This window comes from Micrasema longulum, unplaced genomic scaffold (genome assembly GCF_059751315.1).
Source record: "Micrasema longulum isolate JH-2025_06_02 unplaced genomic scaffold, ASM5975131v1 h1tg001414l, whole genome shotgun sequence".
Taxonomy (NCBI): Eukaryota; Metazoa; Arthropoda; class Insecta; order Trichoptera; family Brachycentridae; genus Micrasema; species Micrasema longulum.
In genome coordinates this window covers 479,059-491,298 of record NW_028278600.1, presented here as the reverse complement: position 1 = coordinate 491,298, position 12,240 = coordinate 479,059, and the positions used below count along the sequence as shown (strand labels likewise).

The window sequence follows — 12,240 nt, the reverse complement described above, 5'->3', positions numbered from 1 at the left end:
ATAACAACCACAACCTAAGACAAAATTCGTTCAAAAACCCGTTTTAACATTTTTTAAATTTTATAAATAATGGCTTTCTCAGAACTCCTGTACACTCAACTCAATTTCGTTAAAAATGGTATGTTGGACAAAAACGCACTAAAGCGACTAGATATTTATTTGAATATAACCAGGGCCCCGATTACAATGGAAAGTTAAAAAAATTATCTTCGACCGTCTATAAAGAAAAACCGATATTTGTGTACGAAAATGAATATATTTGCATGAGCGTTTGAAAAATCTTCGTCGGTAATCTATAATTAAACATGTTTAGAAGAAAATATTTATTTATTTAAATTTACATAAAAAAACGCATGCACTTTGGCGGATTTATTTGCTGTTATAAGTAACATTTTCCAGCTAACCAAAAAACAAACCGGTAAAAAATTGGTGAAAAATTTTACTAAATAAAATTTATAAACACATTTTCTAATTAATGGTGTTATTAAGTAGGCAGGATACAGCTTGCACATACAAATTTAAATCTAAAAAAAATATATATTATAATTGGGAAAGTTTGGAAGGAGATAGGGTTGTGGTCATCGTGTAGAGTGTAAAGGCGCTTTCAGATGCGACAGTTGCCAACTTGGTTGGATGCGAAGGTCAATGTCAGATTCAGAATCAACTGTCAATGCTGTCAACTGTCAAATGTGTCAAAAAGTATTTCGCAGTTTAGAAATTGAGTATTATTTATTAAAATTATAATTGCCAGTCTGAGTAGCTAAACTCAACGGATACTTTGTTTTATAATGATTTTGAAGCTTTGTAGAAAAGACGTGGAAGGTTCTGATCCTATATTGTTAGGCATTGGAAAACATGCATTGGGACGCGGAATTCCTTTAGAAGTAAGGTTATTCTTTTGTTTTTAATTTTAAATTTTGTGTATTTCTTTCCAAAACAGCATGTATCGATTCTATTCAATGTCTCCAATTATTAACTTATTTGATGTGGTGTTCGCGTAAGTATAGTACAGTAATAAACAAAGCTTTTGTTTTTAGTGCAAAGATAAGAGGATATCTCGACAGCATTGTCAACTGGAAGTAGGCGAGGATGGAGTCACCAAAATTACTGCGGTAGGAATTGTATTGTATTTTTTGTCAGCTTGTAATATTAACACTACCATACTGCCCCGCTAAGGCTAAACGTCCTATCTGCTGAATTGACCATTTTACATTAGATTACTGTTGTATGCTTTGCCGATCTGATTTATTTATTTTTGTACAAGATAATATCTCATATTTGAGAAGCGGAAATGACTTGGTAGGCAGAGAGAATGGACCGCCACACGTCTATCCTGGCTTACATTCCTAGCTTCCTCCACATTCATCCATCTTGTCATACATGCCCTTCGGTTCTGTCTGCTTTTGACATGACCAAACTTAAGATTTTGGTTTATCTGATCATGTCACATCTTCCTTGGTCTTCCTCGGCTCACGTTACCGTTCATTTTTGCCATATTTATTATTTTTTTTATTTATTTAATTGTACAATACGCCCAAGGGGCATTTACAAAAAATATACAGGTAAGTACAAACATAGTAAGTAATAATTTAAAAAAATAAACAACGCTTTTTTGTATACATGTAGAAACAATAAAAAGCATACTGCTATGCAAAATAAAAACTGAAACTTTACATAGTAAAAAAGAAAAAAAAATGTATATAAGAAAAGTGATTGAATTAAAAACAAATTGTAAATAACTTATAAAGAATTTAAACAAAAAAAAATACATATATACATATATACGTATAAAAAAATGTTATTAACAAATTAATGTTAATAATAAATAATAAAAATTAGTTTACAGTAAGTATATATAAGATAATATATGGTACACAAAAATATTTGATACATTAATTTCAGAAAAAGATAGGATAATAATAATACACATCAAAAACAGAGAAAAAATTGTATGAAAAAGAAAGTTTATAAACTTGTTTTACCATTCTTTCGTCGTCCATTCGTTCTACGTGACTAAACCATCTCAGAGACCCTTTCTTAATCTTATCAATTATACTTGACTCAGATTCACACTCTCGCCTGATTTCATCATTCGTAACCCTGTCATACATTGATTTCCCACACATTCGTCTAAGAGATCGCATTTCAACCACGTTCACTCGGCTTTCATCCTTCCTCTGCCAGTTCCATTTAGGCTTATTATGGCAGCATATACCTACCGTGTTTTGTAGTAAATCAAAATAATATTCAACGACATTTTGAGTATGTCCAAATATTTGTAGGCTTGCGGGATTTCACTCCCTAGGGAATTACTAAAATCTAAATTTATTGCAACAGAGAGGGAAAACATTTTCGAAAGGGGAATATGGAAGTTTTGTGATCTGTAATTGGCTGGTTTAATGGACACTGTACGCACTGTGTAACATTCACCATTCTGCCTATGTTTAAACATCCACATTTCTTCAACTCTTCCATCTGTCGACTTTTGTGAAGTTAAAGAGCTGAAACCTTTATTGATGTGGCTAAGATTCATCTGGCTGAATTATTTCTCCTACTAGGCGATGCTTGAAAGCACTTCAATTTTGTATAGGTAATTCTTTTTGTACCAGTTGGTTTAACCCACTTGTCAATGACAGGTCATAAGCCCCGTAAATGCCTGGACATATTCCTTCCTCAAAAATGTTTTCCCCCTCTGTTGCAATAAATTTAGATCAAAATATGTCAATTTACATCGCTTAGTTATTTTTTTCTATGCTAATCCTTTTTGTTGACATATTTTTTGTAACATTTAAAATCGGTTAAATAACAACTAAACCAAACATAAAATGTGAATTACAACATAAAAACTCAGAAGGTTTTTTTAAAGTAAACAAAAGACAAAAAATAAACTGTGTATCTAAATTTTGAGGAATAATTCAACACTATTTTATTCTTATTTTTTCAATAGCTGAAGTAAATAACTTTAGGTTGGTAGATTGTATACTAATTGAATTTTTAATATAAAAATAGTATTTAAATTTCTTATTCAAACGATACTTAAATAATTTGGTTTGTGGCATTATTGCCACTTAAAATGTTATATGTTTTGTCCAATATTTCAGATGCATATAAACCCCTGTTTCTACTATTCTCAATCAACGGAAAATTTTCTTGTATTAAAAAAAGGAGAAAATGCTACTTTAAGTAACGGAGATTCCATTGCACTATTACCCGATTCTTATAAGTATTCCATCAGCTTAGTTGAGGATGACAAAGATAATAGAAAAGATCACTCGGAAAGTCCAAATACAGAAGTTTATGAGAATAGCACAGAAGAAATGAATGAAACACAGAATGTAAGCGCATGTAATAAAAGTACTTCAGAGCTAAATTGTTCAACTGTGTTGGCCAATGATTTGAGTGACGATGGAATAGCTTTTGGAGGGGATGACGATTTAGCGGAAGAGAATACGGAAAGCAATGTTGCTTCTCCTTCATTGCTTGGTAAGTTTTTATTATTCTTCTCTCGTATCCTATCAGGTGTCCCCGAAATTGGCAATCACTTCTAAAAAAGCCTCTCTGTCTTGCACTGCCCGCAACAACTTTTCTTTTCGATTTTGTAAAAGTATTTTTTTCAGAAAGATAACGATTAATGTACATATTTTTTAATTATTGGTTGTATTTAAGTAATAAAATCACCACCATTGTCAGTAGTTCAATAGTTTTGAGTCAAGTGAAAGTATATTTCACAGAATAAATTAAACATTGACTTTAAAAAAAAGGTATTTAACAGTTATATTATATATTGTTCATGCCAGTTTATAGCAAACTTTATAAAAATTTTAGAAATTCATTAAATGGTAGATAGACAAATTATGGTTTTTACAAACAAATTAGCAGTTTTGGAGCTATGGAAAATGAATGTATGCCCAAGTCTGGATTTACAATAAGGGATTTCAAGTAAACTATACAATCTTTGACTAGTTCTATTAAAATTTTTAAGAAATAAATGTTGGTGCATAAAAACATATTTTAGACATTGCTGGCAATAGATTTCTCGTAGCTTCAAAAGTTCACCTTCCTGAAATAATTGGCCGGAGGAAAGAGCTGAATTTTTATGAAGTACATTTTTAATAATTAGTTTTTGTACAGTTTCTAAAGGCTTAATATACTTTTAACCATTTTTAGAAGGAGCGTCTCCAAGCACTTTGCAAATTGACCCAAAGAGTAGAGAAGAATGTAATGACGCGGAAGATAATTCTAGTCCTAAAGCCAAGCGTCCTCGCCCCAATTCACCGACATCACCCCAGGATATAAAGCCTGATTTGGCTGAACTGCAGGTCGGTATAATTATTTAACAGAAGCACAACTGACTTATAAAATATTAATACCCTTTAAACTCTCTTCTGTTTCCTAGTTCGCCTGCACCTAGAGTATTCCTCTGTTATCTGGTCTTCATATTATGATGTTCATATCAAGAATATTGAATCAGTTCAACATCGATTTTTGAGAAAGATAGGCTGGAGGTTGGGCTTATCCAGAGACCAATAACGTATAATGAGTTAGAAACTACCTTAAATATATCTTCTCTTCAAGACCGTCAAAATAAATCCGACCTTCTAGTCCTATTTAAATTTCAAATCAAATTGATCATATTAAAAATAAATTGAAAAAGCAATTTTAGTTTTTTAAAACTATAAGAAATATAATTAGCCTAAAAAAACTTGTAAAACTATATTACGCAATAACTCAATCAGTTTTGGAATATGGGATAATTGGATGGGGATGTGCAAATAACACACTAATCAAGCAAATAATAATTTCACAAAAAGCTTTAATAAAAATTATCTTAAGAGTCCCAATCAGAGCTCCCTCGGTATATTTGAAAATCTTATGTAAAATCTATAAAACAACTTTATGTAAAAGCTTTGTTACAATACGCACGTAAACATTATTCTCTACCTTCCGTTACAAATACAAGAGTTACTAGATACTCCACCCTGATGCTGCAAAAAAATAAATACAACCTTCGGTCAAAGAGGATTGGCCTACTACTTGGTTAAAGTGTACAAACTACTTCCATTATCCATAGTAAGTAAGTTCTCACAATATAAAATTGCTATTAAGAAATGGATAGTGGAGGTGGGTTGCACACGGATCGATGAGTGGATCATGCCAAATAGGTAAAATGTGTGTACTGTTTATAAAATTTGTTATATAAATTGGTTGTTTTTTATGATTGTTTTAGTTTTTTATTGTTTAATATGTTAATGATAATTAGGTTAATTGGATTAATTACGTTTTTTTCATTGTTATTATTATGTTAACTTTGTTAAATAGCTAATTTAAGTCATGTTTCACATTTTGTAAAATGTTTCCCTCGGCACAGGACACCCCAGTGAGGGAACATTATTTTGTATAAAAAAAGAATACAATGTAAAAGTATAAATAAATATGTATTAGCATACACATATTGTAAATTTATTAAAAACAGAATCACCGATAAAAATTCATGGATTTCCATGGCCTTTCAAATATTTATAGTGTTTCGAACAGTATTGCCTTATCCGTCTTATGAACTGATGTAATTATTAGTGAAATAACTTATGTTTCTTTTAGGCAAACATGAATGTAGAGCCTGCCACGTCCAGTGTGAAAATTGAACCAGCAGATGTTAAGGATGGAAAAGTTAAGGACGAGCCAAAAGATTCTAGTAAACCTAATGAATCTCCAAGTGGGTCGAATGATAACACCGCTTCTACCAGTAATAGAACCAAATGTTCCTTTGGTGCCTCGTGTTATAGGTGAGACTTTACCATAATTCACCATGTTTATTTAGATTGATATTTTAACGCAGACAGAGAAATTCACTGACAAAAGGAATATGGAAGTCTAGACACTTACAAAGCTAATGACCTCAAGTAATCACATACTGTGTAATATTCGAAACTTCCACACGTTTACGATTTTCGAAGGTTGAAACCAAGTCGCTTCTTAATGTATATAAAATTGTGTTATGAATTACCCAAATGCTTCAATTTTGGATCCATTTTCAGCTAGTTGTAATTGTGTTTTAAAATCAGAATCTATTTATGGTCTACGACAATTCTAACGGAGTTTGAAACTTGGACCACTGATGTTAGTCTGCTACACTACTACGAGACTATAAATTGCTTCTAGCTATTTGTTTCCGTTTTAAAATGTATTATTTATTTACATAGTTCTGATAATATCATAGTAAAATATATGTAACGTTTTCAACATAATATTTACATTTATACTTCTTCCAACACATTGTAAACTTTTTGTCCTAATTTATAATATTTAGCTGATTTATATAGCGCCATTTTTGTGAAAAATCACCTCAAAGGCGCTTTACGATTGTAAACGTAAACTTACATTCTAACTGAGCTAAAGTTACATATTATATTTTCCGATTTAAAATTGAGGGTATGATAAACTAAAGAAGTAAGATTTTAGTTGGGATCCGAACTGACTGGGACTGCCGATGATTCGTAAGTTTGAAGGCAATTGGTTCCTTATTCTTTGGGAGTGTCGGATTTCGATAAGTTTTCCTTTGCATGAATCAAATGCTGAGCTAAGAGTAGATTTTCTTTGACATGTAGTTTTCTTAATACACGGGTCCGATAGGTATCTTGGAGCCATTTTTTTTAAGGGATTTGAATACTGTCCAGTAAAGCTTGAATAGTGAGATGTGAGAATTTTTTTTTACTCCTGTAATAAGCCTTCCTGCTGCATTGAAAACAGATTGAAGTTTATCATTAAGTAGAAAGTACTCATCCAGGATTCTGGTACTATTTTGCACACACAGCCGAACATAAAAAAATCCTGAATAAAGAAATCAAGTGGAGTTAAGTCTGCCTCCTAGCGTAGTAGCGCGTTCGCCAACCACACTTGAGATCCCAGGTTCGATTCCTGTAATGGTCGATATGAAATATGAATTAAAAAGGTGATTTTAAATGGCGGTATTCAGTGTTACTGAACTGGGACCTGCGATGTAAGGCTGATCACCTAACAATCATGTGACAGATGATCGATATACGCTGCATTTGGAGTATCAATGGAGTGCCCTATGCACCATAGGATGCGGACAGGGGTACAATGATGTTTTAAATATACACTCGTATTAATTATTGTATATTTACCCGGTACTTATTTTATATTATAGTATTTTATTTTTTTACATATAAACTCTTTACATTTTCTTGGGTGGAAATGACTTTTCTTATGTGCTGAAATCAATAATGCAGGAAGAATCCCCAGCACACGGCAGAGTATTGCCACCCTGGCGACCCAGAGTGGGCTGCACCCGTGGCGTGCCAGTGGGGGGCGTCCTGTTACCGCCTCAACGCGCAGCACCGGGCCTCCTACACCCACCCCGGGCCCCCGGCTCCCCGACCGCCCCAGCCCCAGCTCCAACCGGGTACGTCCTCAAATGTGTTGATTCCCAATGCTACACGACGCTAAAGCCTAGTCTTTCACCACATACACAACTAGCGTTACACACCGCTGCAAAAGCCGAGTATTTTGCAAGTGAAACTAGGTTGTATTTTCATTCTGAACAAATCGATGTAATGTTAACTTATAAAAGCATTCCTGAGTTATAAAACTGAAACAGCTTACTGTAAGTGTGGAATCTAAATGATTGGTAGATTGATTGCGACAGGCGGTGGGCGCTACGGTGCAGTCGGTAAGAGGGCTAACTGTGAAATTGGCGCCACGGGTTCGATTCCTGCCACTTGTTGAAGTTAATATAAAAGAATATGTGAAATAATTTGATCAGATGAATCTCTTCACAACAATAAAGGTTTCAGATTAACTTCACTAAAATCAACAGATGGAAGAATTGAAAAATATGGATGCTCAAACGTAGGCAAAATGGTGAATGTTACACATTGTGTAAAGTGGCCACTTCAACCAGCCAATGACAGGTCATAAGTCCTGTAAATACCTAGACTTCCATATTCCCTTCTCTAAAATGTTCTCCATCCCTGTTGTAATTTGTTAATCTCAGTGACTCCCTAGGGGGTGATATACAGTTTTTTGTCTACGAACATTTGGACAAACTCAAAATACTGTAATATTGTTTAACAGAGATAGCCCTTCCAACAGGCATAACCTTTGGCAGGTTGATCCTGTGTATTGGAATGTGGTCTTTTGTACTGATGACCACAGCCATCATTTAGTAAATGAGAGACATAATTTTACGGCCATGTCAGACTAATCGATGTACTTTTAGGTAACTGATTATTAATAACATGCATTGCAACCACCGCCAGGTGCACGTAGCAGTAAATGAATCGAGAACAGGAGAAGATTTCTTAGTTCAGAATTTGAGCATGAAAGTAATTTTGGTGTATATTTTAAAAATGTATTAAGAATATTTTACATGTGAGAAATGCGATGTTTAGTTAGTCCGTTGGATTGCAGGAGCGATCCCCAGGACTATGCGGGTGGAGAGAAACGGCAATATATTTAACATCACGGCACACGCCGTCAACTTTTACGATGACCACTTTGAAGTAGACGATTTCGACGGCGATAGTGTAGATTACGATTACGAATTTTAATAATTTTTCTATTTTCTAATCATGTAAAGATATGTAAATACCTAACCACTATTTAGATTATTTTTTATACATAATGCCTTATTTAAACTTTAATTATACTGAGACTTCAGAGGGAACCAATATTTCATTACTAATGTACAAATAATTAAAAAATGATTTTGAGTAAAATATCAACAAAATTCCCAAGTTATGTTTTACTATTTTGTTTATTGACCAACGAGCGCTTTCGCTTAAGTAGGCATCTTCAGGGCCGCGATTACAATCGGAAGTTAAGGACTGTATACCTTCACCATGGCATCATGGTTGAAGATAAATTGTCCCGAGCGATTACGAAGATACACTACCGACGCTGCATCGATATGTACCGAGGTCTAAAGTACCCCACGGTGCACATATTTACTCATTAAATGTCATAAAAATTTTTGCTCCACCGAGCGATTTTTGCTTGAATTATGATTTGTTCAAATTTTGTATCGTTCTTAGGTGGCCAGTTTTTTTTCTTAAAAACCCATTTAAAATACGAAATAGAAATAAGTAAATTTTGAAGTCTAATTAAATTCTGACACAACTGTTAGTTTTAAAACCGAACGGCTAGATGCAGAGGTAATGTGGCTAGATTCTGTCCTTAAAACATATAGCAGCATCTAGCCGCTGCTATATTTTTATAGGGCAGCATCTAGCATATTTTTTCCACCTTTTTTTTTTACTATCTTCCTGAGTATCTAGATGTCAAAAGAGCCGACTTTGTAATATCTCGGTAGATATATACAGATGAAAAGTTAAGCATACTGGCTTGGGAATTTTCAAACGTCATATAAAAATCATGTTCAAGTGAGCATTTTTTGCTTTAATTGGGATTTATTAGAGTTTATAATCGCTTTGAAGTAGCCAATTTTACAGAAGCTTATTTAAAATACACATATTTTAATTTAGTAAGGAACACGGAATAAAGTTTCAGCGTCACTTATTGGCTGAATTCGATTATATATTATGACGTCAAAGATGACAAGTCGGTTGAGCATACCGAGGCAAATAGAGATAAAAGAGAAGTTAAGCATACCATCTCGGTATGTACCGATGAAGATAGCATTTGTAACTACCCCTCCAGGGTGGTATTCCAAACGCTCTCGCAGCCGTATATTATCTCTTGTATTTACATACAAAATAAATGAGAAAAACTGTTTTCTTATGCCACGAGAGCGGTTCGGAATAGCACCCCTGGACTGGCAAAATGTTTACAAGAATTTAGAAGTAAAACGCAAACTAGTTGTTATTAAATGTTCTGTCCCTAAAAAAAGTACTTATCTGATGTTCTTATCTTCCAAAAACTTGTAAAAAAATAGTATATATGTAAGTTTAAAATTATGTAAACAATTTACCTGTCCCGAAGTTGCCTACTTAGGCGAAAGCGCTCTTTGATCAAATGAAACAAAGTAATAGAACTTAACCAATCAATTTTATTGATATATTTATCAAAATCCTTAACTATGGAGTTTTGTCAAAAAATATCTACAAGAAACATCAATATTATATAACAAAACTGGCTTAGTACTATATTACATTTATTGTTTGAGTAAATCATTAAACTTTTCTGCAGAAATATGTACAAAAATTATTTGTAATCCTACATTTTATTGCACAAACTTATTAAGCCGACTAAAATACAATGTAAATAATATTTCTTGTCACACCTTCAAAAGAATTCCTGAGTCACAATGTAAAGTTTAATTTATAAATATGCATTAATGTGAATAATTATTTTTATATGCTAATATTAATTTGATTTTGGTTTCCTAAATCTGTTTTTACTGTAGATGTTAAAAATTAGAGCGTAGGTCTTATAAAATAGAATATTATTTCAAGTGCAGATAAACTGAAAGAAAACTATTTTTGATGTACTTTTTTTTATCAGATAAGGTTTTGAAAACAACAGTTCCTAGTCTCTCACTTGGGATGCTTCGTATGCGAGTTAAAATTTTAGATAAAACCTAACATGTGATAAACTTAATGATTTCTACTGTAGGCATTGTTAAGTTTTGGGTTTGAAAACAGGTGATGATAAGAAACGGAAGAAGAGGAAGGTTAAAAGGACTAAACGGCCCAGCTTCAGTGGATCCGAAACAGAAGATGAATACGACTTCGAGGATCCATTCATGGCCGACGACAGTTCTGATGATTACAACCCTTCCTGGTCCTCGGGACAGTCGAATGAAGAGTCCGGGGAGGAAGATGAAGAGTCACAGAACACCAAGAGAATCAATCGGAGACTTCTCAGAGAGGCAAAGAAGTTCACAAAAACAAAATAGAAAATAATAATGACTCTGTGGTTTGGTTATGAAGCTCTTGTTTAATTATGTACTTAAATATATTTTTGCTTAAAGTTACAATACTCAGTTAAGTTAATTGAGCACAAAATAAAATATATAATTGTCAAGTAATTCAATTGAGAAATCACAATTGTAGTGATATAAATCAAGATTAATTATGTTAGTTTCTTTTTTGTTCATGTTTCTAAAATATTATTTGGCTAACATTTTTTTGCTAAATTGTATTTCTATATATTATGTACATTTAAAAATAAAACTTTTATAATAATTATTATATATATTGTATACCATTATTGTTTTGCCCTCATTTGTCTTTGCTACATAGATTTATGTTATTTTTGTTCAGTTTCTTGCATTTATGTTTCTTCATGTAACTGTTGTAGTTGGCTTAGGCTGTATAAATGAATAAATAAGTTACGTAACCATGCAGTGCAAAATTTTAATGTGTACATATTTCCAACTTTCTTATGTTGACGGTCCATCATGCAATAGCTATACAATACAACGCCAAAGATCGAGATGCAACTAAACCAGCATTCATATAAATACATTTTAATAAATAATTATTGTTAATATTGCCTGTAATAATGATTGTTATATTAAAATAATATTTTTGAACAATATACAAGCAGTTTTATTGGGATTTTAAAATTAAGCATTATTTTTATCATTACATGTTTATTTTATATCTTACCTTCACACTGTAGTTTTACTTTTCATAGTGTAGTTATTATTTCATATGTTTTTTTGTTCCAGTTTAAATTTAAGAACTGCTCCACTGAAAAATATTGCATCAGAAAATCCTAAATGTGTAAATAATCAGATTTTGAATTATCACCGGGAAGATTTTGTGTTTACATAATATATTACATAGATATTATCCTGGGCACAATTAAAAATGTAATACCTATATATATATACAATAGAATAATTAAAGCTTGGTTTCAAATGAGTTTTTTTTGAGTTGCTATCAACATATACACGGTGTAACTGGGATAATGGATCATCGGTGGCAGGGCAATGGGGCACCTGAATGCCTATCGATTTTATTTTTTCAGAGCCAATAAAGTTCAATTTTTTTGTGAAGATTTGGAATTTAATCAAATAACGACTAAAAACGGCATTGTTAGACGAAAGGTCTACTATTGAGCTACTTGGAAAAAAAATACAACTGTAGTCCTAACAGTTTGGCTACACTTAGGACATCCAGCTTAAAATCGGATTTAGATTATAATTTCTTAAAAATCCAAATACCTTTAAATAAATGAATATTGCGGAACATACTGGAGGGTTCAATTGATAGGCATTGAGGTCCCGCATCGCCCTGCCACCGATGATCCACC

General features: G+C 32.7%; 1 protein-coding gene across 2 annotated transcripts; it reads left to right on the top strand.

The window, feature by feature from the left end:
* Positions 1-627: 627 nt before the first annotated feature.
* LOC148275486 (aprataxin and PNK-like factor) lies at positions 628-11,006 on the top strand. 2 transcript variants are annotated; one of them, XM_088235653.1, is made up of 7 exons: positions 628-884; positions 1,038-1,112; positions 3,102-3,483; positions 4,168-4,319; positions 5,599-5,783; positions 7,251-7,423; positions 10,623-11,006. In XM_088235653.1, exons 1-7 carry the CDS (start codon positions 789-791, stop codon positions 10,874-10,876), a joined length of 1,317 nt encoding a protein of 438 aa, XP_088091779.1. In that variant the 5' UTR covers positions 628-788; the 3' UTR covers positions 10,877-11,006. The 2 variants fall into 2 exon arrangements, with proteins under 2 accessions (XP_088091779.1, XP_088091780.1); XM_088235654.1 differs by lacking the exon at positions 10,623-11,006 and adding an exon at positions 8,431-9,739.
* Positions 11,007-12,240: the final 1,234 nt, after the last annotated feature.

What these genes read in the sequence shown, in the direction of transcription:
- LOC148275486 (XM_088235653.1), top strand. Translation starts at nt 789, where the DNA reads ATGATTTTGAAGCTTTGTAGAAAAGACGTGGAAGGTTCTGATCCTATA. An exon ending in TTTGGTGCCTCGTGTTATAG is followed by an intron (nt 5,784 to 7,250) that starts GTGAGACTTTAC and finishes TCAATAATGCAG; the next exon opens with GAAGAATCCCCAGCACACGG. An exon ending in CCAGCCCCAGCTCCAACCGG is followed by an intron (nt 7,424 to 10,622) that starts GTACGTCCTCAA and finishes GTTTGAAAACAG; the next exon opens with GTGATGATAAGAAACGGAAG.